This window comes from Esox lucius, chromosome 11 (assembly GCF_011004845.1).
Source record: "Esox lucius isolate fEsoLuc1 chromosome 11, fEsoLuc1.pri, whole genome shotgun sequence".
NCBI classification, from domain to species: domain Eukaryota; kingdom Metazoa; phylum Chordata; class Actinopteri; order Esociformes; family Esocidae; genus Esox; species Esox lucius.
In genome coordinates, this window is record NC_047579.1 from 28529822 (window position 1) to 28557503 (window position 27682).

The following is a 27682-nucleotide window of genomic DNA, read 5'->3' on the forward strand; positions in this document are numbered from 1 at the left end:
GGTCCCATATCTATATATCTGACATTTGCTGTTTCTATTCAGTGCTGAGCAGACCAGCTTTGTCCTGTGGCCTATGGGAGGCCAGCACTTCCACTAGTTTGTTGGGACTCCATCGGGCGAGATTCATTCACACTCGCAATAGCAAAGTTTACACAGTGCCTTAATTCATAATATTCATCCCATGCCCACACAGTTCCGAAAAGTGAAAGCATATATGTGAGTGGGTTTCGCCCTGGTAGTTGTTGGTTTTCACACAGCACGCACAACCAGTCTGTGAGTTCATTTGACCACTGGAAAATGAGCTCCTGCATAATTACTGCCACGTGGGTTTGACTGAATTCAGCCCCAAGTCTGTAGCCACATCGACCATCCCCATCCTACAGAAACATTATATTTAGTTAGAAGCAGCACCCTCTGTTTGAGGAGCATTAGTGGGGCATGGTGGACTCAGTGGTAGTATTGCTGTAAAGTTGCAGGGGTGTTGAGGATTGGCGTGAGGGCCAGAAGATAGGAAGGAGAGTCGTCAATATGCCCCGGCGGTCAGAACAACCCACTGCCTTGTGTCTGGTCCTCTCCTAGGCTGTCAGGAGAGCAGAGGCTTATATTTCCTGAAAAGGTGTCCGCATCCAGGTGTCCAACTGCAGGTTGAGTTTAGAGGTTGGTCAGGGTCAATGAGGCCTTAGCAGGTTAGTAGTAGGAGGGAATATTCAGTATATTTATATAACTGCGCACTTTTCCTGTATGTGTGTGTGTGTGTTGCGTGGTCGTGTGTGCGTCTGTGTTCTCACCAAGAGTGTTCCATTGGCCCATTGTTAAACTGAGAGGGGTTATCCAGATGTGCTCTGAGCTGGACTCAAGGGGGGTTGGAGGAGAGAAGGCAGAGGGAAAGAGAGAGAGATGGGTAAGGTCCAGCCCACAAGTCCAATTTCAGTACCAGGGGACAGGTGGTAGCCAGGTCATAGCGACATGGGGCAGGGATAAGTGGATGGCTGGTCAGGTCAGAGGGACAAGGGGCCGAGATTGGAGGATGGCTGGTCAGGTCAGAGGGACATGGGGCAGGGATAGGAGGATGGCTGGTCAGGTCAGAGGGACATGGGGCAGGGATAGGAGGATGGCTGGTCAGGTCAGAGGGACATGGGGCAGTGATTGGAGGATGGCTGGTCAGGTCAGAGGGACATGGGGCAGGGATAGGAGGATGGCTGGTCAGGTCAGAGGGACATGGGGCAGGGATAGGAGGATGGCTGGTCAGGTCAGAGGGACATGGGGCAGTGATTGGAGGATGGCTGGTCAGGTCAGAGGGACATGGGGCAGTGGATAGAAGGATATGTTATATTTAGATGAAAAGAGAGCCAGGATGTGACAGGGTCTTGGACACACTATAAGATACGGTATAGGACAGCGTTTAGGACAAGGGGTATAGGACACAGACTTGGACAACATCTAAGACAGGGAATAGGACACTTCTAGGTCAGGGTCTAGCACAGTTTTTAGGACAGGGTATAGGATGCGGTTTTGGACATGATATAGGACAAGGTATAGGATTCTAAAATAGGGAATAGGACAGGTTTTACAACAAGGTCTTGCCAGGCACTAGTTACATCAGCTTATGGAAACTGGGGCTTACTATGCATTAATGAAACATTTTGTAGTATTCAGATTAAATGCATTTGGACTAATATCGACTGTACATTTATATCCCATTAATGGTTGTGTGAGAAACACATTTTTCCAGCAGTTAGGAAGCACAAACAACGCATTCATAGAGAACAATATATCACAATACATCAAATATGATACATCATTTATCATTTTGGTTATCACTTGATTTCTTTGATTTCTTATTTGGTTACAGATGGTTCTCTCAGGACAGACCTAGCCCATGTCACACACTGGCCTCACTTCTGTTCCAAAATTGATGTTTAGTTCAGGATATTCAGAGCAAATTAAAACCAGATTATTATTGAGCATGTAAACTCAGAAGACCTGTTTCCCGGTGACAGATTAGGCCTAATCCTGGACTAGGAAAATATAATCTGTGACTGGCCCAGCATGAATCCATATATGACTGACAATGGCCTTCATGATGAACCAGACAGAAATGTCATCTGAAGGGATTACCACACCAGCCAAATCACTCCTTATCCAGTTAATCAAGGGATAACCACACCAGCCAAATCGCTCCTTATCCATTTAATCAAGGGATAACCACACCAGCCAAATCGCTCCTTATCCAGTTAATCAAGGGATAACCACATCAGCCAAATCACTCCTTATCCAGTTAATCAAGGGATAACCACATCAGCCAAATCACTCCTTATCCAGTTAATCAAGGGATAACCACACCAGCCAAATCGCTCCTTATCCAGTTAATCAAGGGATAACCACACCAGCCAAATCGCTCCTTATCCAGTTAATCAAGGGATAACCACACCAGCCAAATCGCTCCTTATCCAGTTAATCAAGGGATAACCACACCAGCCAAACCACTGCATATCTCCGTGTCCAGTTAATCAAGAGATGACCACACCAGCAAAAGCACGGCATATCTCCTTATCCAGTTAATCAAGGGAGAACCACACCAGCAAATTCACCTTTACAGTTAATCAGGATATCATCAAATCCAGTAAAACGTGCTCAGAAGGAAAAATAATAATCTGGTCTGAAATGTGCTACACTGGGATTTAATAATCTAGTCTGAAATGTGCTACACTGGGATTTAATAATCTGGTCTGAAATGTGCTGTAATGGGGTTTAATAATCAAGTTTGAAGTGTGCTGTAATAGGGTTTAATAATCAAGTTTGAAGTGTGCTGTAATGTGGTTTAATAATCTGGTCTGAAGTGTGCTGTAATGGGGTTTAATAATCTAGTCAGAAGAGTATTCTGAATGTGGATGAAACAGTAAAATGTTAAAAGATAATTGAGGCCGCGGCCACAGTGATACATTCATTTTTGTCTGTAGCACTAATTTCAAATTCCTTTTCATCAGTAGGTTGACACATCCCTACCCCCATTTTCAGAGACTTTTAACATGTATAAACTCCATACACAACCACAGTCCAAAACTCATTTTATTCTTTTAATTTGGTTTCGGTTCTCAATGGCTAAGTGTGGTACTGACCTTAGTATTAGTGATTTTAGTGGATAATGTCCCCTACTGGCCCCTGTAGGGCTGTTCAGTAGCACAGAGGCAGTCAAGAGACGTAGCAGCCTAACAGAGATGTTGTTGGTTATGGCCTCATAAAGGTAGGAGCTACCCCCTCTTTAACACTAAATGAAACATCCAGACGCTTTGATGTTCACATCTACAGGCTGCTCTCTATATATAGCCCTGTAATTGAGACTGTTTTCTCTCTCTCTCTCTCTCTCTCGCTCTTTCTCTATCTCTCTGTCTACTCTCTCTCTCTTCTCACTCCGTCTCTCTCTCTCAGACTAGAGCCAAGGCAATACACTGAACAATATTGACAACAGACACTTTTCCTGGCATTTTGCTGATATCCTTAATTATGAAATGTATACTACAGTAGAAAAATAAAATTGTAGAGCACATTGTTATAAACCTATAATTTTGTATATATATATATTTTTTTACATCAATTCAGACCACTTACTGTGATTACATCCACATTGCCCAGCTTTACTCCAAAATGAACCAGTCAAACAGTCCTTGCTGCCTGAAACAAGCCAAACCCCCCCCACCCCAAAAAAAAGGAGGACTGTTCCATGTGGTTCCTGATCTAGTCCTTAATGCTATGGACACAGCTCTCTCATACCTTAATGCTACAGACAGCTCTCTCATACCTTAATGCTACAGACACAGCTCTCTCAGACCTTAATGCTATGGACACAGCTCGCTCATACCTAAATGCTACAGACACAGCTCTCTCAGACCTAAATGCTATGGACAGAGCTCTCTCAGACCTTAATGCTATGGACACAGCTCGTCTCATACCTTAATGCTACAGACACAGCTCGCTCATACCTTAATGCTACAGACACAGCTCTCTCATACCTTAATGCTACAGACACAGCTCTCTCATACCTTAATGCTATGGACACAGCTCTCTCAGAACTTAATGCTATGGACACAGCTCTCTCAGACCTTAATGCTACAGTATGGACACAGCTGTCTCAGATCTTAATTCTATGGACTTAGCTCTCTCAGACCTCCAATGAAGCTACAGCGGTGACAAAGGTTATAGAGTTACATTACTTCCATTCAGTTCAGGGTCTCTATCTGCTAGTAAATAAGACATGGTTGGGCTGATTACTTGAAAAAATGTAATGGCTTACTGATTGCAGCAATAAATACACACACATTTTTACATTACTAATTATTGCATGTTGCCTAATAATAAAGGTTTCCTCTTTCCCTGTACTCAGAACAGACAAAGAGAAGTATACTGCTGCAAGGAAGAGTCCAGATGACTGTCTGATTGACCAGTGGGAGTAGGGGGAAATGCTATTCAAACGCACATATTTGTTAAACCAGTTTGAATGCAATGATGTAATCCTAATCGGTAAATTAGCGATCATCAGGAAAATCTGATTTCTGAGAGCATGTGAGATGTCTTGATGATGAAGTTATATAATTACTATAATTTGCTCACAAAGTTATACAATTTAGTAATCCCAAATGCAATCAGCTGTTTTTAACAATATCAAGTTATTTGAGCTAGTGATAGTGACTTGTAATAATTGTAATTCAATGATTTGTTAAGTGTTATTACTCAAACCTACATCCTACACCATATACTATACATGTGTAGGACACAGTAAATTGTTATACAACCCTATTTTATGGATATATTTACATACAGCACATATCGTCAGTATAGAATCAGTCGGCTCTAAATTTAGATATACAATAAATATATATTTTGGTGGCCCTGTTGTTTGTGAAATTAGCCTGGGCTCAGCCAGCCAGTGGCTTTTCATCTCGATGGGAGACGTTATCTGAGGGCTAAGCAAGCACTGGGGAACCATAATAGAACCATCTACTGCTCCTCACTGTGCTCCTTGCTCGCCTCCTAATAACCCTAACTTGATTTCCAGGAATACATTTCGCCCTCTCTTGTTGAAGCCTTAATTAGTTCTAAAAGAGATTACATTTTATGTAATTATTATGATAATATTTTCATTTATTCCAGATAACGGGCAGACTTTAGTGAACGCACAGCGTTTGTCAGGAGAGAGTAATCTCCCACACACAAAGTTATCAAAGCGTGAAATCAGGAATCCTGACGGCAACAAAATGTAATCTTTTTCATGCAGAGGGGACAATAGAAGGAGCAGCATATTCTACATCTCCTTCTCTCCCCTCCACTTTAATTAGAAGTGCTCCCTGAATCTCTCGCTTCTCCCTCTTCCTCTCCCTTGTTCATGCTTAGGCTCTCTCTCCCTGTTTTCCAATCTCTCTGTCGCTCTCTCTCACTGCACCCTCTCTCGTGTGGAGGGCCAGTGCCTATCTCCATGCAGAATCTAGTTATTTCTCTCACATTGAACTTGTGTTAAACCCTCTCCCATATCTCGGTCTGGAGATTGCTTACCAGCCTTCTCTCTTTGTGCTCTCCCTATCTCTCTCTTTGCCTCTCTCTCGATCTCGTTCTCTGTCATTGAGGTGACATCATTCAGGTAAGAGAGAGATGATATTTGATAGAATGTCAGACCTTTAAATAATCACTGCAATAAGACATGTGGTGGGGTTGGGTGGGGTCTATTAGGATGTCATACGGGTGGGGTGGGGGGACGGTACACAGAAGGACTTAAGGAAGGGTACACACAGCAAAGAAATGGTGGAGGATGCCCTGTTTTGAAAGTATCCTGTCACCTTGCCTGAATTACAGGGCTAGATGTTTGTGTTTCCCCGACGAGGACAACTACATAGCGAAATGGGTCGAGGTAACGATGTGCATAACGATGATGGCAGCTCGGGCTAGTTCCTACAGTTCCATTTGATTAGTGCTTCATGACAGCACACTGAATCCCTCACTATGTGCATACCGTATGTTTTGCATATATATGCAGAATATATATATATATACTGGACCCTGTAATAGATATTACAGGGTCCAGTAGTCCGGCTACATCAAGGGGCTTGTCTGGTCAGGTGTTGCAGCAAAGGTCTCTCATGACCAACAATATTTCCCGAGCCTGGCCAGCCACTCAACCTACAGAGTCACACCTTCCCTCATCCCTCCTCCCGCTCCCCCCTTGTCCCCGTCCTCCCCGCGCGTCCTCCTTTAGCCTGACGGCAGGTAGGGCATCTCATTGTGGTAGTTGTAGTCCGGGCAGACCTTCTGGACCAGGCGGTAGTCCGTGCTGTAGAAGGAGATGTAGATGCAGATGACCTTGAAGGGCTTGGAGCAGATCCAGGAGACGTGGCTTTGGGTCTGCTCCTGGAAGCAGGTCTTGGACGGGTCGTAGTTGCACAACGACGTTCGCTTGCTGCGGTCCACCTTCTCGTAGTCCACGCGGCAGTTGAAGATCTTGGAGTCCTTGGGGTAGACCACGCTCTGGCGCTCCAAGTCGAACTCCACCGCCTTGACGGGCGGCACCAGGCTGACGGAGATGTTGCCCTGGCCCGTGGAGTTGTGGCGGAAGTAGACGCTGAACGTCCCGTTGCCGTGGTCCACGATCTTCCCGGTGATCAGCAGGTTGAGGCGCACCGTCTTGATGTTGGAGTAGAAGTCTCCCCAGCCGAACATCTTCTTGAACTTGCCCGTCTTGACGATGGGCCGGCGTTTGACGCGGGAGGACGAGGACGTGTCCGGTTTCATCAGGTCGCTGCCCAGCATCTCCCAGAACTCCTGCTTGGAGAATGGAACAGGGGAGCGGTAGGGCAGCTCCAGGGAGGTGGCGTTGGCGGCCCGGCTCTTACTTTGGAGCATCCAGCGACTGAGTGGGGAGAGGGGGGTCTGACCCCCGATGAGACCCACCGTCTTAGAGGACGACTCGTCGGCTGGGGAGCTCTTGGGTCGAGGAGAGTCGTCTTCTTGACCCAGGGTCAGCTGTGGAGAGAGGGAGGGAGCGAGGGAGACAGAAAAGGTGAAATCATTGTGTGTGTGTGAGAGAGAGAGAGTGAGGTAGAGAGAGAGAGAGAGAGAGAGAGAGAGAGAGAGAGAGGGTGAAATCAATGCATGAGAGAGAAAGTGAGGGAGAGAGTGGGTGAAAGAGAGAAAAAAAGAGAAGGAACGAAAAGAAACAAGGGGAAAATTGAGTTATTAGCAAGGGAGTAAGAAACAAGGACAGAAAGGGAATGAAAGGTTTAATCAATACTTAATTTGGCACTCCTGCCACTACAGGTAAGAACCATGACATTTTATCAATGTTCTATGTTCTACCCTTACAAATTAATTTCTGAGTCTGCATACATACATTCTGATGTTTATTTAGGTTGAGAGACAATATTCCTTTACGTCTGGTTTTCAAAGCAGCCATATTGCTCCCTGAGCAGACAGAGCCTCCAGATGAACCAGAAATAGACTCATATACCTCCAGCTACTTGAGGGGCCTGGGGGATGAAGCTAAAGACTTACACCCCATAGTGCCGGTCTGAGTGGGAAAACTATTATTGCTTCAATGTCTGCTGTGCGATGCCGGGGAGGGGGCTGAAGTATAAACCTCAACGTGCAATTAATACTTCTAATGTTTTAATTAGATCTGTATTGGCACACACACAAAGATGTCAGATGTTAACAGAATACGGCGAAAGGAGAGGGATACGAGAGAGAGAGAGAGAGAGAGAGGCGAGATAAGATAGCCGTGCTCTCCTCAGCTCAGTCATGGCTTTGTGGAGTGTGTGAGTGCGTGTGAGAGCAGGCTGTGATGGGTAATTATTAGATGGTAATGATCTATTAACAGGTAGGCACTGTGGGCTGTGGAAGCCTAGAGTGCTCTTGTCTCCTTTTGATCTAACTGTGGAACGGATGTGAGTGGCTGCTAGTGTGGCTGTTTCTGTTTGTGTTAGTGTCATTATGCAATGGTGAACAGTATGAGTGTGAACAGTAAGTAGCCTATTAGCGAGGCATACATGTGTGTTTGTGTGTGTGTGTGTGGTGTGCATGTCTTCGCCTCCCTTTCTCTCTGCCAGACAGTAGGGTTTTTCCCAGTGATCCCAGAGGTTTAACAGTGATACATAATGGATGTCGCTCCATCTGTGCTCTCATCCATCCACTGTCCTGACTGTCAGTGCTCCTCAGACCGGCTTTCGTCAGGATTATTAAGTCTTACTCATTGTTATTCCATTTTATACAGATTTCTGCAGGCTCACTCAGATTTGTTCTCTTGCATTTCAGACAGTCTTGTAGTATTGACTTTCTGTCACTATAAAACCCATGTTTCCTTTGGTAACAGCGTGGATGGCATTGCAGCAGTCTATAGAGGATTCCTACTGATGTGGTTGTGTTGTAGTGTAGTTATGGTTTAAGGGACTACAGGAGATGTGAGTCCCCGGAGTTTTTATGTACTTATCCCACATGAGGCCAGACCTCCCGTGGTCTGATTACCTTGGACTTATTTATAAGCCACACATACATTTCTCACTACATTCTATCACATTTGGAGATCCTACTGATTCATCAATCAAAGGCCACATACTGTATGACATTTTTTCCACTGACAAATCCAAACCATTGCATATGTTTCTACACACGGTAAGTGTTACAACCAACTCTGGAACTGATTTGCGGAATGATTTGGAGATGTTGGAGCGCTGCCCCGTCCCGTTCTAAAGATAGAGCATTGGTGCGGTGTGGGCGTAATGTTTTAATCTTTGGCTCAGTTTTTTTTTAAACAAAGTATGCCTATTCTCCTCCCAAACACTGCCTCAAATTCTACAGGACTGACTGTCAAAGGCCTGTGTAAAGTACACCGAAGACGACAGCATTACGCTGTGCTGCTATTTGCTGTCTCTCTGCCAACTGTCAATGTATCTGTTTTGACAATACATATTCAGACTTTTATTACCATTATTATAATTTGCATGGTTCACATCTCTATTTTGACCCTCCAAAAGAAATGCTTGCAATGCAATTCTTCAACTGGTAGTAAATGGAAACTCACATTTTCCTATTGAATTCAATGGATAAATACCAAGCTTTGTAAGAAATGCATCTCCTGGGTAGGACCACAGTCAACACTGCCCCCCATGTTCCCCACAAGGCCCTATGCTAACCCTTGGTCATACACAAACACCTCAGCCTCCCTGATAAAGACAGTGTCCTTCAGAATCCCTCATTGGCTTCAGAAATGAATTTAAAAAACTGGAGCTGTAGCTGTGTAGATTTTAATCTAATCAGACACCTCTAAGAGAGAAGTCTTTTTTTTTTTTTTTTACTAAAATGGCTCACAGTTTTCGTAATTCTGACAATAACTAGACTAAATCATTATTCAAATGATATAAATGTGACTAAAATTGAAAGATATTTTAGTCTAAATTACCAAGACTATACTACATTAAAAAAAAAGATTCCAAGACTAATGCTGCTGCAGGGAGAACCGCAAGGACATCTCATGGCCCAAGACTTCCGCCTCTCTACTTGGGTAATGAAAAGTAACCGGCGCGTTGTCATTTCATTCCTTGCAGCAATGTAGAACTAAAAAGGCATCAACAGAAAGCAACGACTATCCTTTTTACAGTGGAATATGTTATTTGGGGTCAAAGATTTTGGTACATCAAGTCCCACAGTGGCTCTCTGAACTGCTCAACCTCCTTGGACCTTCCCACAATTTACTGTGTAAATCAAAATTCATTTAAGTAGGTGTTTTTGCCAATGATCAACACACAAACTCTATAATCTCAAAGTGAAAAATTACATCTACAAATTGTTACTAGGGAACCAGAGTGGGCATGCGTCAACTGACATGGATTGCTCCTATCACAGTCTCAGATGTCTAAACATGGCGGATTATTTCAATCAGACAGGGAACTCAATCATTTCTGGTTTGCTGCTGGTCAGACTAGCTTTTGTCAAACTTCCCAGGCTCTCACACAGAAAAACATTCTCATAGCATGATCCCACCACCCTGCTTCACGGTAGGGATGTGTTTTCCAGGCTTGTGCCAAATATAGCTCCTCGCTCTGCAAATACCTAATTTCTGCTTGCCATTTTTTGTATTTCGATTGATCGCTGTAAATTCCTAAACTGTGACTGAAGTTCATGAGTTTTCTTTTTGAAGATGTGACGTCTAGTTTGGCCCTAAGCCTGCTACTGTTCATTACAATATAGCACAAAGAATTAGTGCCTGGGCAAAAACAATAACGTGCACCCCTTTGGGTCCCGAGGACCAGGATGGGGAAACCCTGGTCTAGTGGCATTTTTTTGTACATTGGTAGCCAAGATGCTTCGATACTCTTCTAAATTCATTCAGCTGCTGCCATCTTCTATTACATCATCGATAAAGATGAGTGAGCCCGTTCCAGAAGCATCCATGCAAGCCCATGCCATGAAACTACCCCGAACATGCTTCACAGCAACAGTGGTGTTAACTGGGTTTGTCTGCAGTTCCTTTTTTCTCTCCACACTTTTGCCTTCCCATCAATTTGATAACGGTTCATCTTTGTCTCATCTGCCCATAAAACGCTGTTCCAAAACAGTACTGGTCTGATCTCTTTACTTTTGAGTTAATTCTAATCTGGCCTTTCTGTTTTGGTGCTGATCAGAGGTTTGCATCTTGCAGAGCAGCTCATGTAATTCTGCTGCCGAAGTCTTCTGCCAACAGGAGTTTGAGACACGTCCACGCTACTGATCTGGAGGATGTTGGTGACTTCAGGGAACCTACATTAGGGTGTTTTTTTTCACAGCTCTGGTCATTCTTCTCTCATCAACTGCTATTATTTTCCTTGGCCGACTTGGTCATTGCCAACGGGTGAAGACACCCTCGCTTGCGTTCTTTTTCATGATATTCCCAACTGTTGATTTGTCTATGCCCAACTTTTGTGCTCCTGTCCTAATTGAGTTCCTCTTTTCTTTCAGGATCCAAATCACTTTTTTTTTCTTTTTATGGACAGCCCCCTACTCCATGAAATGGAGGGATGAAACGGATGTTGCTGTTATTCTTAGTTGGTGTAACAGTGCAGAAATGTCTTGAAAGGAAATGGAACATTTTGTACTTTTGGCTCACATTCATCTTTCAATCATATTTTCATGTGCCTTTGAATATACTTCAAAAATAACAATTCTGAACTTGTATAAGTCAACATAGACTACAATCTTTTTTCGCAAGGAGTGACAATTTACCATTCATCCTACCATTTCTACTAATCTGCATTGCGGGCCTGTTATGATTTCTATATGTGAATGTCTAACTGCCTGTGTTGTTAAACCAAACTGAAGCACTTTCCATTCATTGCCATGGTTGTCCACCTTAATGGATATAGGCCCACCTATCTGAATTGCATAAGTGAAGGCTCATGAAGCAACATCTGAGCTGCTGAATCCAGTACAGACATGTAGAAGTTTCTTATACAGGCCGCTTTGTTATTTTAACAACTGTTTTACTGTTTTTTATTTCAGATCTAACAATGTGTTTTGTGGACCGCTTATTTTAATGCAGGCAATTGGCAAGGCAGCTTGCACTTAGCCATTATTTTAGCATGCACTTTGCCATTATAGTTTCTTACAGTAAGTGAACTTCGCTCCCTATGGCATACTTATGCTATATACAGCTGCAGTGGTCTCTTAAATATTAAGAGACCACTGCACCTATTTCTTTCCTTTCCAAAACCTTGAAAGGGAAAGTTGTGAGTGAGGAACAGAAGGGTTAAAATTAAGAGACCACTGCAAATTGAACCCTTCTGTTCCACACTCAAAACCTTCCTTTTCGTCTTTTTTGGAAAGGAAAGAAAAAGCTGCAGTGGTCTCTTACTTTTTTCCAGAGCTGTATTTGGTTTCATAAGACAATTAATCAAGCCTCCAAACTACAGATTAAAGCCTCCTTGGTATATTCACCATCAGTAAACGTTTTTTTGTGTTTAGCAATGCACTGCACAACATTGTAGCTCCCCTCTCTAGCATGACATTTGCATGTACATTCTTGAACACACTGCTTTGCTCTTCATACCTGGACACAGGCCTCGTGATTTCGTCAACTCAGTCTGCCTCATCTGTAAAGTTTCTCTCATGTCAGTTTTCAAAATCATGCTGTTCACTTGAGATCTGAAAGCGGTTTCACAACAGAGATCCAAACAGCACAGCCCTTTAGTAAAACGAATCTATATTCTTTTGCGAAAGTAGCAATAAATGAGCTGACATGTTTTCCTATACTGATGCCATTTTGGTGCTGAATTAAATAAAATAATGAAAGAAAGCTTGCCAGCTGCTAGCAACGCGAAAGCCTGTCTGCACAGTTTAGTTTAGAATACATCAGGAAAGGAGGAGACAGGATGAGCGGAACCAATAACAGTGACATCCTAAAAGCTCAACCAAGATTAGAAGATGAGAACTACAACCTTGCAGTGACAATGCAATATCAACAGTGTGTTCCAGCTTTTACAATTGGCAACAAAAATAAATCCATAAATAAAACCCAAAACAAATAAACCCCTGCACTACGATATTGCCAGTGGTGAGCGTTTGGAATGAAGAGTGTATCCTCTACATTCCTCAAAGTAAACGACAACTGAAGTGCACTGATTTACAGACAGATATCTATGTAAACAGGTCCATTAAGTCAGTGTTATTCCCTGACATTGTCAGACAGGGTCCACTTAGCTGGATAGGTGTGAGGGCTGCTACAAGAACAAAATAATGCAATCATTAATGCAGTGGGGGAGCGCATCCTAGAGCGCACTGAGGGCCACCAGGCCGCGCAGTGAAGAACCCCCGATATAGGTGGTACATTCTAGATGAGTAATGACAGATGAGGACGTGGTTTTAGGGGTTGTACAGTGCAGCTACTGAATTTGCAATTAAGAGTTTTTTTTTTTTTTTTGTGGAACAGATGGCTGGTTACCGAGGGCAACAGCACAGGAAAATAAACTTTTCCGTTGGCAGGATTTGTGCTCCTGATTGACCTATACTGCCCGCCTGCCCTCCACCTGCCAGAGGAACCGGTTTTGGAACAGTGGGTGACCAGGGTGGGAACGGTCAGCAATGATCCTGCCTGCATGATTTCTAGCCCTAGAGTAGTAAAGCCTCAGAGTGCAGGTGGCAGCCCATTACTCATTCTGTGGACATTACAATGCATTGCAGTTTACTTTTGCCGTGGCAGACACAGAGCCAAACCAGATCATGTAGAAGGTGAGGAGAGACTCCACGATGATGTATAGAGCCGGATCAGGATAGCCTGACTTTTCAGCTGTCTTAAGTTGTAAGGTAAACATACCGTTTTGGACTTTAATGGTACACTTCCATAAAAATGTAATCTCCTGAGCAGAATGTAAAGGAAAACAAACAAATAATTGTCATCATGTCATGTCATCAAAATCTACTTTGCATAGTGTTGTGGTTTCCAGTGTATATTTCAAATCCATTTCATTTTATAATAGCTTAGTTAAAAAAATTATATACTGTAGAGTTTATTTGTATTTTTTTTACTGTCACCCATTAATGTTCCTATTAAGCCCATTTGGTTATTTAGTATTAAATTGGATTGCAACAGATGGCATATACTTTTTTTTCATTCAAAGAGCTTACCTTACACATTTAGACCTACACCATATTAAAATGAGAACAAATGCTTTCTTTTTAGAAGTGATGCCTAAAATGAATAGTTTGTGCTAGGGGTGCAACAACTAACTGATAACATTGATAATAAAAACAACAAACTAAATTATCCCAAAAGTCGTCTAAATTATGGGAGCACTTTACATTGAAGATTTAAAAGACAGTTTACAGCAAAGCTAACTTGAATTGCATAGGAGATTACTGTGATGCATGAGCACTTGATGAGAAAACACACTGGCACCTATAAAGCTTACTTCTCACATATTTAATCAAATATCTTAATTAAATGTAAAATTTGAGATTCATCTTTCATTTTCTCTACTTTGTTGAGAGAAAATTATACAGTATAATAGACATTTCTAAATGTATATTTAGGTGGGCTTAAAAGACATGGTAACCCAATATCTAATGGTAGCTTTCTTGATATTTCCCACCCACTTGAGATTGAATCACATTCATTTGAATGATTTTGCCATATTCACAGCTGAACCCACAATCTCAGGAAGTGGAGATGGGGAGCCATTCCTGAAGTCAAACACCACCTCCACAGTTTATACTGTGTTAATTACCAGGTTAATTTGACTGGACCGGACCACCGGCCTGCCGACCTCCATAGAATGTGGACCCATTACCATTAATGATTGGACTGAGCAGAGCGGTGTCATCTGCAAACCTGAGTAGCTTGATACATTGTTTGAGGTACAGTCTTTAATATAAAGTGAGTAGAAGAGGGGTATATAGAGTCCCATATGTGTGCCAGTCTTCACGTCATGTCCTATTGGTTTGGATGTCAGTAATCGCCTGACAGATTTCAAGCTAGACACGTTTAGTATTAGGGAGTTTATGTTGAAGCAGTTCTAGGGTGACGGTGATGAACACAGCACTGAAGTCTATGAACAATATCCAGATTTGAAACGGCCAGAAAGTTTGCAATGCTTAAGTGTCTTATTTATTATGTTAGTGAAAATGGAAGTGCTGGTCATCAGTGTTACAATGCATCACTGACTGAACACGCCCAGAAAGAGTCTGTGGACGCAGGTGAGTTTGGTACAGGGACATAAAAGTGGACCGAAAGGTAATGTAAATTATTATGTAAAATATGTCTAAAATAAGTCTTCTACTTTCGTTAAAAGGTTCTGACTGCTGGGGGTGTCAAAGATGTCATTGAGCACACAATGTCAGTGAGGAGAAATGATGTTAGAACGGGCTAAATGGATGATTACTGAGGTATCAAAACAATGAGGATGAGATCCCCTCACTTAGGAACAGATGGCTAACGGCTTGGAGGAACACTTCTGTAGAGGGAGTCATTGAGCTGAAGGTTAAACACGGGGTTGCTTAAGTTGATGGATGTCTGAAGTCTGAAGGAAAGATAAACACAAAAGCAGCTTAAACCACATGCATTAGCGTAATTAAAGCAACAATGTTGGTGTTAGGCTTCAAAGTCATTTATGAAACTTCATGAACATTACTTATTAGCTGATCTGAGCTAAAAGCGAGCAAAGGGGCATCGAGTCGTAAGGTTGAGGGATAGGGTAAGTTGATAAACCCTGACATGTGCAGCTGTGTGACTCAGTGAGATGGTTGGATGTGACGTGTGGGGGGGGGGGGGGTGCAGGCTTTGTCACCGTAGTAATTGTGACTCATTGAGCGTAAGTACAGCCCTGGGGCCTCTTCTGACAAGGGTGGAGGAACGGGAGAGGATGAGCGCGAGGACATGATCCACACAAGCCCCCAGCTCTACGGGCAATAATCAGACTGTTAAAGTGACAGGTACACTCTTTTACACATCATTTGCCCTCGCGCCACAGGCACACCGTTGCTACAGAACAGAAAAGAGATCAGGGGGCAGGCTAGCTTAAATGTCTGCATTAACTCTGACACAGAGCTCAGGTGGTGAAGAGGGGCCAAGAGAACAGTCAGAGAACTACTGCTCCTGAAAACAGATTATTTGGAGAGTTTGAAAATATTCTGAATTGACTTCTCATCCATGGAGACATTATACTGTCTACGGCTGTATATGTTAATTTAGCCACACAGCAGGAGGTTATTAAAGCACACACCTCCCCTGGGCAGCAGACAGATTCAATAAGTGCCCCATTTTCGTCTGACTGTTGAAATCTTAATCTCTAATATGACATATGTACATTTTTAATTAAAGGCCCAAATGCCAGATTTGCTCAGATGTCTAAAGTTTTCGCAGATACTTTGTGTTTTTTCCCCTCCCACCGTAACAGACTTAATGCTCCCACCGTAACAGACTTAATGCTCCCACCGTACTACGGACTTAATGCTCCCACCGTAACAGACTTAATGCTCCCACCGTACTACAGACTTAATGCTCCCACCGTACTACAGACTTAATGCTCCCACCGTACTACAGACTTAATGCTCCCACCGTAACAGACTTAATGTTCCCACTGTACTACAGACATAATGCTCCCGCCGTACTACAGACTTAATGCTCCCACCGTACTACAGACTTAATGCTCCCACCGTACTACAGACTTAATGCTCCCACCGTACTACAGACTTAATGCTCCCACCGTAACAGACTTAATGCTCCCACCGTAACAGACTTAATGCTCCCACCGTACTACAGACTTAATGCTCCCACCGTAACAGAATTAATGCTCCCACCGTACTACAGACTTAATGCTCCCACCGTACTACAGACTTAATGCTCCCACCGTACTACAGACTTAATGCTCCCACCGTACTATAGACTTAATGCTCCCACCGTACTACGGACTTAATGCTCCCACCGTAACAGACTTAATGCTCCCACCGTACTACAGACTTAATGCTCCCACCGTACTATAGACTTAATGCTCCCACCGTAACAGACTTAATGCTCCCACCGTACTACAGACTTAATGCTCCCACCGTACTACAGACTTAATGCTCCCACCGTACTACAGACTTAATGCTCCCACCGTACTACAGACTTAATGCTCCCACCGTACTACAGACTTAATGTTCCCGCCGTACTACAGACTTAATGATCCCACCGTACTACAGACTTAATGCTCCCACCATACTACAGACTTAATGCTCCCACTGTACTAAAGACTTAATGCTCCCACCGTACTACAGACTTAATGCTCCCACCATACTACAGACTTAATGCTCCCACCGTACTACAGACTTAATGCTCCCACCGTAACAGACTTAATGTTCCCACTGTACTACAGACATAATGCTCCCGCCGTACTACAGACTTAATGATCCCACCGTACTACAGACTTAATGCTCCCACCATACTACAGACTTAATGCTCCCACTGTACTAAAGACTTAATGCTCCCACCGTACTACAGACTTAATGCTCCCACCATACTACAGACTTAATGCTCCCACCGTACTACAGACTTAATGCTCCAACCGTACTACAGACTTAGTGCTCCCACTGTAGGAGTCTTCGCCTTCTGTTGCATGATTAAAGTCCAAAAGTGCTGTGCCCTTATAACTAATTATTCCACTGGCTAGCATGAAGGGGAGGGAGAAAGAAAGGTAATTTCACAAGAAACAAGCCGTTTGACTCTTAATTAATAATTTATGTTGGCTTCAAGGGGGTCATGGAGCTTAGCTCGGCTCTTGGTGGTCAAATCCACTAGGTGCAGACTTTTCCTCTTTTCTTTTTTCACCCTTCTTACTCATTTTTGACAGGTTCAGTTCTGCAATCCCACTGGACCTGCAGCTTCGTTTAGTATGCTGAGGGAGAAAGACCTTGCTCTGAATTGGCTATCAAATTTTTACATTATAAGATATCGACAAGCCGGCTGAGTGGAGCGCCGTGCTAGAGACGGAGCGAGAGAGAGAGAGAGGTGGAGAAGGAGAGAAAGATCCTCGTGGGAGCGGAGAGAGCAGGGGTTGATGGGACAGAACTGATTAAAGAGCTCAAGAAGAGCTCTGATACTGTATGCACCCCCTTGTGGAGGGGACCTGAGAAGGGACTGGACTCTCTCCCACTCTCTCTCCCATCACACTATCTCTCACTGGTCATGCACTGTCTAACTCTGTGGGCTTATCTTCCATTTGAGGTCATACGAATGGAGATAGATATGGGAGCATTAACTATATATCCTCTGTGACCGCGTACAGTACCAACACAAACATGTGCAGGGTCTTTTGTGTCTGCTGATATCATATCAAGTACCAGCAGAAGCATCACCAGGGACTTCTGTTACTGCTTATAACATATTAAGTAACAACAGAAACTGGGCGCAGACACCACTATTCCCACTGTCATAAATCCAACCTGGTCTTGCACCTGGACCATGTTGGCTACACCTGTACCTGAATGAGAACAGAAGTACAGATTTTTGTTTGGCGACCCAACCCCCCTGTATATATTTACTTCTGAGAGTCAAACTATTACCCGCAAACAAACATGAATTAATTCATGCCTCCAGACATAAGCCATCATTCTAGATTTCACTTTTCCGCATTAAATTCCATTTGAGGTCCTGCTTTTTTGTTCCATTTAATGTTACAATCACAGACAGAACGAGGTCAAGTTATAAAAAAAATACAGTTACAACCCTGACATGTACAGTGTGATCGTGTATTGACATGTATCTGTCTTTCCACTAGTAAACAAACATCACGTGACGACTCGTTTCTAATTTTGTAGGCTGTACCATCCATCTACTGTTGCTTGCAAAGTAACTGTTCGCACACAATGGTTTATTCAATCATTAAATCTTTCATTTAATATGTATATTCTATATATGTTGGGCTAGCCATTTTCGCATGAGCTAAATACAGACCAAAAAAGTTGTGTGGCTGCTTAGACTACAAAATGGTTTCAACCATGGGGAACCAAACCGATGTAGGACCCAAATGAACAAGCATCATCTCCTTTTTGATTTCATCTCCTTTGGTCAAGTTACCCTGTGTCACTTTACTACCGACGTGTTTGCGCTAACCACTGCATTCTTCTACAGCAGGGGTGTCCAAACAGTTCCATGGAGGGCCGAGTATCTGCAGGTTTTTTGTTTTTCTTATAAATTGGTTCCCAGTTCACACCTAAACAACCAGGTGAGGGTAGAAACTAACCAATTAGTAACCTATTTAGTCAATCAAGTACAAGGTGAGAGCGAAAACCTGCAGACACTCGGCCATCCGTGGAACTGTTTGGACACCCCTGCTCTACAGAGTTCGGCTGTTCAGGACTTGGTGAATCAGCTGATATCAGCCATTATGGTAAAATCATCGCCAGGAAGCTGTCATTTGCGTTCTTTTTGCCAAGGTAGAGTACCTGGAAAAGACAGAAGTGACGCACAACTTTTGAAATTATTGAACTGTTTGTGGAGAAAAGGTTGGTATGGTTATACGCTACATCAATCAAAAGGGTGAGCCAGGGGAACACAGATAGAGTTGAATACATCCAGAGTCACATAAACAATCACCATGACCAAATGTTTCAAGCTAAAAACTCATAAGCTACGTACCCTGGTTAGAATCAGAAGTCTTTGGAATACATGGTTATGTTTAGTTTTAAGACGCCCACGCCTTACTCCCAACCAAAAGGTAAACCAGGAGTTGCTGGTCATATGGAGCTTGGCCTCCACATCTCTTCAACGTACAAATAAATTATTTAAAATGGCAAACTTTAAACTTTTTTCCAGGTATCTTGGAAAATTCCACTATTACTTCAATATCTCTGGGTAGAATACAGATGGCAGTTCCAATCAGTAGATACTTTTGTAATTTTTCCCATTAATTTGCACCACAAAGTTTCTCACTCCAGAGATCATTAGATGCCGATGTCATCCCCGTGGATGTCACCAGGAGCTTCCCATCACAACGTAATGAGGTCAGCATGCAACCCATAGCCCACTTACATGGCTAGCCAGACTGGCTGCTTCTGCCAAAGGCTATGCCCTACAAACACAGTCTCAATCTCCAATAATACTCTTCAATCGCAAAGGTGATCTACATGTTCTGATAGGTGCCAAAAAAAGCTCTGGTTGGTCAGATAGGATCCAATCACTGGTAACTTTGTTTTAGTTCAACACACTTTTGACAACACACTTTGATGTCGCCTAAACAACTGCAATGGAAGAAGTCTCCGACTGACATACTTCATGTAATTGAATGATAGTGCAGTGAAAGATTTTGTTTTTGGTCGTCAGGCAAATAGCCCACTGCATCACCAGAAAGACATAAGTGATCTGTCACTCTGTAATAACAGATGGTGACAGTTGTCCCCTCTTCAAATAAACAGGCTTATATCTACTGTGAAAAAGAGTTCCGCTCACTAAGCTGTTTGTAGTCGACATAACTATTTACATAAATAAGGGCGTTTTCAGCACAAATTACAGGAAGTGGCTATCATTCTCAGAGGAATGCAATTGAGGCTTCCTTCCTGTTACTGGTGGAAAAAAATCAAAGGTGGAACTACTTCATTTTCTACTTACAACCAGTGTTTATCCTTGTTATGTGGTTCAAACGTTTTTGACAGACACATACTGAAATCTCCTCTTCGCTTTTGTATCACGACATACTAAAAACACATTAATCCAAGGCCTTTCCTATCTGTCTCAGTGTTTAGGAGAGAGATGCCACAGCAAAACTGCGCTATTTTGAGCAGAATAGTGTTTTTCGGTCTGTGGCCAGGCAGCTCTGTGCTACAGTATTATGAATGCCTGCCTGTTTTGTGATGTGTCACGGAGCACTGTCTCCCTTTGACTATCATGCCTTTCTCCGACGCTGTATGTCAGCCAGGCAGGCAGCTGGCAGCTGGGGATACTGGGGGCCTAGGGGTGGAAGTCCAGGGCTCGGGTCTGCTCTGGGTGGGCAGGATAAATAGTGTGCTTATGCATAACTCAAGCTGTTTTATAATCTGAGCAGGAAGCCAAAGCGCCTGTCCATTATAATACCACTGGCTCTTTTCTCAGCCTCTTCTCAAGCTCCACTCACTCACCATAGTTATTCTGTCTCTCGTCTCTTCAAGGAATTATAGAAGTAAGAGTCAAGTGACTCCACAGAGAAGTGTCTGCAGCCACCTAGTTAGACTATGACCCTGTTCTTGTCTTGGACTGGGTCTTCTTAAAGATACAAAGGTCTAACAAGTCAGATTATCCAGGAAGTTAGAGTCAGACATATAGCTGTAGTGTATCTGTGTTTGTTAGGCCACTATATGTAGCTGTGATAGAGGATGTTAGACTGAGAAGCACTGAGAATATAATATACAGCTCTTCATCATGGTTTATGTGTTTGTGTTGATACATCTGTATACCATGTGTGGTCATGTATCATCTGTCTCTGTGGTCATGTATCATCTGTCTCTCTGTGGTCATGTCCCGTCTGTGTCTCTGTGCTCATGTCCCGTCTGTGACTCTGTGGTCATGTTTCATCTGTGTCTCTGTCGTCATGTATCATCTGTGTCTATGTGGTCATGTATCACCTCTGTCTCAGTGGTCATGTACCGTCTGTGTCTCTGTGGTCATGTATCATCTGTCTCTGTGGTCACGTATCACCTGTGTCTCAGTGGTCATGTACCGTCTGTGTCTCTGTGGTCATGTATCATCTGTCTCTCTGTGGTCATGTCCCGTCTGTGTCTCTGTGGTCATGTCCCGTCTGTGACTCTGTGGTCATGTTTCATCTGCGTCTCTGTCGTCATGTATCATCTGTGTCTATGTGGTCATGTATCATCTGTCTCTCTGTGGTCTTGTATCATCTGAGTCTCTGTGGTCAGGTATCAACTGTCTCTCTGTGGTCATGTATCATCTGTGTCTCTGTGGTCATGTATCATCTGTGTCTATGTGGTCATGTATCACCTCTGTCTCAGTGGTCATGTACCGTCTGTGTCTCTGTGGTCATGTATCATCTGTCTCTGTGGTCACGTATCACCTGTGTCTCAGTGGTCATGTACCGTCTGTGTCTCTGTGGTCATGTATCATCTGTCTCTCTGTGGTCATGTCCCGTCTGTGTCTCTGTGGTCATGTCCCGTCTGTGACTCTGTGGTCATGTTTCATCTGCGTCTCTGTCGTCATGTATCATCTGTGTCTATGTGGTCATGTATCATCTGTCTCTCTGTGGTCTTGTATCATCTGAGTCTCTGTGGTCAGGTATCAACTGTCTCTCTGTGGTCATGTATCATCTGTGTCTCTGTGGTCATGTACCATCTGTGTCTCTGTGGTCATGTTTCATCTGTGTCTCTGTGGTCATGTTTCGTCTGTGTCTCTGTGGTCATGTATCGTCTGTCTCTCTGTGGTCATGTATCATCTGTGTCTCTGTGGTCATGTTTCATCTGTGTCTCTGTGGTCATTTACCGTCTGTGTCTCTGTGGTCATGTTTCATCTGTGTCTCTGTGGTCATTTACCGTCTGTGTCTCTGTGGTCATGTTTCATCTGTGTCTCTGTGGTCATGTTTCATCTGTGTCTCTGTGGTCATGTATCATCTGTGTCTCTGTGGTCATGTACCGTCTGTGTGTCCACCTTAGTTTGGTATGATGTGTTGTTGTTATCATTGTAAAGGAGCATGGCTGGTGTTCTCTTAGCTTAGTGAGGGATGAATCTGGGTAGACAAGGTCAGTGACCGTGAAGGGAGGGCTTGGTATCGAAGAAAGATGAGTCAAAGACTTTCTGACAAGACAAAACAGGGGAACAGGTGTTGTACCTGGGTGAAAACCTGCAACCAGTGATGGGAATAGTGGTGGACTGATAGTTAAACCACTGTGGCTGACAAATATCATGGTAAGTGAGAAAGACAGAATACCACTTCCGCATCTGGTTTCCAGTTACGGGACAACCAGGATGGAACCTGCTTAGCTAGAGGCAAGCCAGCAGTGTTATGCTGCTTCTGTTGTACACTACCGTTCAGATATTTGGGGTCACTTAGAAATGTCCTTGTTTTTTAATGAAAAGCAAATGATTTCTTCATTAAAATAAAACCACATTGATCAGAAACACAGTGTAATCATTGTAAATGCTGTAAATGACTATTGTAATGGAAAAAGGCTGATTTTCTATCTACAGAAGCGTACAGATGCACATTATCAGCAACTATCACTCCTGTGTTCCAAAACCCTTTTGCAATTATGTTACCACAGCTGAAAACTGTTTTCAGCAACTCTGGGATGCTGGCCTTGTAGGCAGAGTTGCAGAGAAAAAGCCATATCTCAGACTGGCAAATAAAAAGAAAAGGCCAAAAGACGGCCAAAAAGAACACAGGCACTGGACAGGGGAAGAAGTCTACCTAGAAGGCCAGCATCTCAACGTCGCTTCTTCACTGTTGACGTTGAGACTGGTGTATTGTGAGTGCAATTTAATGAAGCTGCCAGTTGAAGACCTGTGATACATCTGTTTCTCAAACTACACACACTCATTTATTTGTCCTCTTGCTCAGGGCCTCCTACTTTTTCCATTCTGGTTAGAGACAGTTTGAGCTGTTCTGTGAAGGGAGTGCTACACAACGTTGTACAAGATCTTCAGTTTCTTGGCAATTTCTCGCATTGGAATAGCCTTCCCTTCTTAGAACAAGAATAGACTGACACGTTTCAGAAGAAACTTATTTGTTTCTGGCCATTTGAGCTTGTAATCGAACCCACAAATGCAGATGCATCAGATACTCAACTAGTCTAAAGGCCATTTTATCGCTTATTGAATCAACACAACAGTTTTCAACTTGGATTAACAAGTACAAACTGCCACTGGACCACAGGACTGATTGTTGCTGATAACGGGCCTCTGTAGACATCCCATTAAAAATCTGCCTTTTCCAACTACAATCATTTACAACATTAGCAATGTCTACACTGTATTTCTGATTAATTTGATGTTATTTTAATGGACATAAATGGGCTTTTCTTTTGAAAACAAAGACATTTCTTTGTGACCCCAAACTTTTGAATGGTAGTGTATTATGAATTATGAAGAGTTACAAATATGAACACCAGCTACAGTTTATGGCAGGAATGTTTTGATCCTATGAATTGCATAATAGACAACACCAAAAAAAGCTACAAGAGAATGGACCAATAAACCCAAAATAAAGCCATTATAAAACTTAGCCCCGGAAGGCAATTTCCAGAAAACATAAGGTAGAGCTGTAGAGGTCAGAGTGCAGTCTCAGGTCATTAGGAGAAGCCCCAGGAAGTACCAGACAGAACACTGACTCCTGAATCTGTACACCGCCATGCATATAAAATGCTTCAACCCCCTGGACAGGTAACCTTGCTCTGGCTTTTTTAGCCACTCACTCTTCACCGTTATCTAGTATATGCTAAGCTGTGGAATATGGGGGTTATGTGCAGCCTCTCATGGTCTCTAATAGCCTGACTGTAGCCTATAGAAGCCCTTCAATATGCATGTTCCACTACAGAATGGGCAGTGTAAGTTCACCGAATATGTGTGGGTGTGTAAGAGAGCAGGACTCCTTCATCCCTAGTGACCCCTGTGCTTTGAAGGTCACAATGCAAATTTCACACCAGTTCTCCATGACAAATAAGCCTGGACCCGGCCCAGGTGGAGTCTGTCTGTCTGTGCGTACTCCCCAGATTTTTTTAATGTAGGCTTATGGTTTAGGTTCAGTTTTAGAAAGGGTCAGGTTTAGGTTTCGCTTTGGGTAGCCTCAGGTTTAGGTTTGGAAAATTCGTTTTCTGATTGAGTAAAAGGAATGACAGTCAATAAAATATGACTTGATGGTGGTGTGTATGTGTGTGAGAAGAAACGGTGAATGTGTGAGATCAGATATAAGCTCTAGAAGTAGGCTACCCTCTAAAAGGAAGGGGGTTATTTATGTTTTAACTGTAAGGGAACCCTTATGAGCTGTTTAAGGTATGTTACATTTATTTTAAAACACTTCTTCGTATTTTGTCATAATCTTTTAAATAATCTACAACCTGAACCCCGAGACATTATTATATTAGTGATTGGAGGAGACATTAACAGGGGTTCTTTGAATAACTATTTTAAAGGGTTCCTGGAATAATGTGTTGGAGTTCCTCGAAGAACGTATAGGGGTTCCTCGACACATTCAATTTGAATGTGTATAACTGACTTCTCAGTGACATACTGTAGTAGTGTGGGCCTCTCCTCTCCTCTCTCCATTCCAAATCCCCTCCCTTCCCTCCATCTGTCTCTCCCTGCACCTTTCATCTAATTTCCCTCTCTTCATTCTGTGCTCTCATTGCGTACTGTTCTCCTGGTCTTTTTTCTATCTGTATGCGTGCGTATGCATATGTGTGTGTGTGTGTGTGTGTGTGTGTTTGAGCATGTGCGTGCGTGAAACTGGTTATTTCTCGCCACTAAAACCTGACACTGTATCACTGTAAGGACCTAATGAGATTACTATCTGAGTAGTGCCGGGTAAATAGCCCTAATATAAACATTTACTAACAAATTAGTTGTAATAGGCTCTTGACTGTATAACACTGAAAGCTCAAGCCATTAAGTCCATTAAAAAAATCCAATCTCTGAGCTGCAAGTCAAAGAATGAAATATGGCTACACCCTAGCCAAAAACAAACTACAGCAGTCAATTACAAAGCACTCTGCCTGAGACTGTTTATATTATTCATATGAACCCACGCAGGGCATAGTAATTCATTAACATTTGAGACATCAAATCCATCACAATATTGCTGCATTCTTTGTGTTGCGAGTGTATTAATAACCTTATTTCCATCTAGACAGAGTGTACCTACACCCCCGAGACTATAGCAACGCACACATTTTGAGTATGACGCTGCAATAGAAAGTCAGCTTAATTTGAATATGAATGCATGGTCCATGATTATTAATCAGAGCTCTATCGTGTAATAAAAAGTTGGATAATGTAGTAATTGCTCTATAATTTATCAATGTCACGCTGCTAATGAATTACCCAAGATCCCCAGCTGAGAGACGGGGCGCGCCACGGTTTTTAGATAGGCGACAAAAATTGATAAAAATCTCTAACCAATTAATTACATAATTAGCCAATCCTTCTGCTTATGGCAGAATGTGGCAAACAAGCGTGAATTCAAAATTTCCATGCGCAAATACGCTCTCCAATCCAAACATATTAGAGGAAATGGAAGAGGCATATTTAACACATTTGTTAAATAATCGGCCTATGGTATAAACCAACTAATATGTATTGAGGTTCTGACCTAAATAATTGCAAATTAGTTTGGATGTGGTGATAGGCCTACATTCAAAGGCATTACAGGTTGATGTCAGGTAGTATTGGCCTAGCTTTTGAGTTGTCCATAACTTAGGATAGGCTAAACCTTAGCTCATGTCTTCATGAAAATGGGTTACTTAATTTGATAAACATAACTGAAGCCTTTACCCTGTGCGGTAGGCCTATTTCATCAATCTGAAACACCCAATGTTCTTTTCAGTATTGCCCGTTCTGAAACAGAACACACATTTAAAAAAAAAAACATTGAAACAGTAATTGAACTAACATTTTGTCATGACATTTTAGTTACTGACGATATAATCTCTCTAAATTTGACAAATGCGATTTCAGCCACAGTCGATCTCGGTGACTAAAGCATTAATACATTTGTTTATATAATTTAAATAGCCCCAAAATAGAGCGCCAAACATGGTAAATATAATCATCATGCTCAATTCCAGAATTTTCGTGTCAGGCATGTTTTACTAATTAAATGCGTGTAATTTGCAGGGACTCTAAATCCCGTGTTAGCCTAATTTTGAGATAATGAATCACAACATTTCACAACACCTCACAGAGTGCTGCGTGAATTCATATAAGCTACAGTGCATTAACATCAAAATGTGTAGACCAGTACAGGGCTATGGCCTATTTTTAGTTACTGAAAGTAAATACAAAGTTTTAGAAATTACTTTTATGAAAAAAAGTTTGACCAATAAACAGTTGAATCATTGACCTGAGGAGCATCTGCAGCAGGTGACCAGCTGGCCGAAGAGGGACATCGACATTCCGCGCTTTTTGATGGCTCCTCTCGCATTTCCACCGTTTAAAGTTTCATTTGTTAAAAAAAAAAAAAAGAAAAAGGATAATGATTTACATCTCGGTCTTTATCTAACCATGTTTTTTTCATCTAACACAACCTTAGAAATGTACGGATGGCGACAACGTGGAGATATTACGGGACAGGACTTGCGTCCATGTCGCAGCATGCTTTCCATGGTAAGTCCTCTGTACCCATTCACGCGGGTCTCTACAACGGGAAAGCGAACCTCGTTAAGCCCCATAGCTTGTAAGACACTGCGCGTACTTCTATAGCCTCAACTTTTCTCGGAATAAGTGGCATATGTCTGAATGAAGAGATGGTCAACAAGGTGAACGGACATGAAACTACAGACACATTATTGCTTTAACTTTTTTACAGTACTGGGCACCTCCTCTTATTGCTTACCAAACACGTGGTTCCGTTCAGGAGAAGTAAGATAAAGCCGTGGCTGGAACGCATTTTGCTGCCGCGCGCTGTTCCTCAGTTTCCAGCTTCAGCCTGAAGTCAGTTTTCCTTCAAGACTATTCCTCCGGCACTGTATACCCCAAACCGAGATACGGTCCCATGTTCAATGCTGGCTGAACTCACACACCTGGGCTGGGCACCTTCAACACTCGCCTGTCCCTTTACCTTTCCCAGGTTTGAGTCCAATCACTGGAACATTGGAAATCCATAGGTAAGTTCATGAGACGTTACCGCATTACCATCCACGGAAAATAGTGTATTAAATTCCAGCTCAACCCGCAACAGTGTGAGTGTGAATAAGGTAAATCATATCTATTCTCGTATGTCAATGTAGATCCACGGGGGTGAAGCCTATTATACGATTGGAATCCTTGGCGTAGCTCATATCAGCGCGTGTAGACTGGCAATAACTCGTATACTTGCTTTGACGTTTAAACCGCCTCTCTCTTTCTCAATCTCTCTCTCACTCTATCTCGCGCGCTCTCTCGCTCGCTCTCTCCCCAAGCGCATACCCCAACTATCTCATACCCTGAAATTTTTTCCTCAGCAGTAGTCAAGCAGAATAGAGTCAAACCCATGGTGGATTCCGGTCTACTAACTAAACGATCATAATT

At 42.8% G+C, this 27682-nt stretch overlaps 1 protein-coding gene across 3 annotated transcripts; it reads right to left on the bottom strand.

Annotated features, from left to right (window-relative positions):
• Positions 1-1684: 1684 nt before the first annotated feature.
• On the bottom strand, positions 1685-27456 carry LOC105012985 (neurexophilin-1). Of its 3 annotated transcripts, XR_004576474.1 has the most exons (3): positions 26517-26942; positions 3951-7008; positions 1685-3771 (listed from the first exon to the last, which is right to left on the bottom strand). XR_004576474.1 is itself a non-coding variant. In XM_010874189.5 (2 exons), exons 1-2 carry the CDS (start codon positions 27060-27062, stop codon positions 6241-6243), a joined length of 822 nt encoding a protein of 273 aa, XP_010872491.1. In that variant the 5' UTR covers positions 27063-27456; the 3' UTR covers positions 1685-6240. The 3 variants fall into 3 exon arrangements, 2 of the variants coding, with proteins under 2 accessions (XP_010872491.1, XP_010872492.2); XM_010874189.5 differs by lacking the exon at positions 26517-26942 and adding an exon at positions 27009-27456 and having other exon boundaries at positions 1685-7008; XM_010874190.5 differs by having other exon boundaries at positions 1685-7008.
• Between the last annotated feature and the right edge of the window lie 226 nt (positions 27457-27682).

Bases quoted from the DNA above. Each gene is read 5' to 3' on its own strand.
- LOC105012985 (XM_010874190.5), bottom strand. From the start codon at position 26,597: ATGCGAGAGGAGCCATCAAAAAGCGCGGAATGTCGATGTCCCTCTTCG. The intron at 7,009-26,516 runs GTCAATGATTCA...CTCTCTCCACAG, and splicing joins CTGCTGCAGATGCTCCTCAG to CTGACCCTGGGTCAAGAAGA.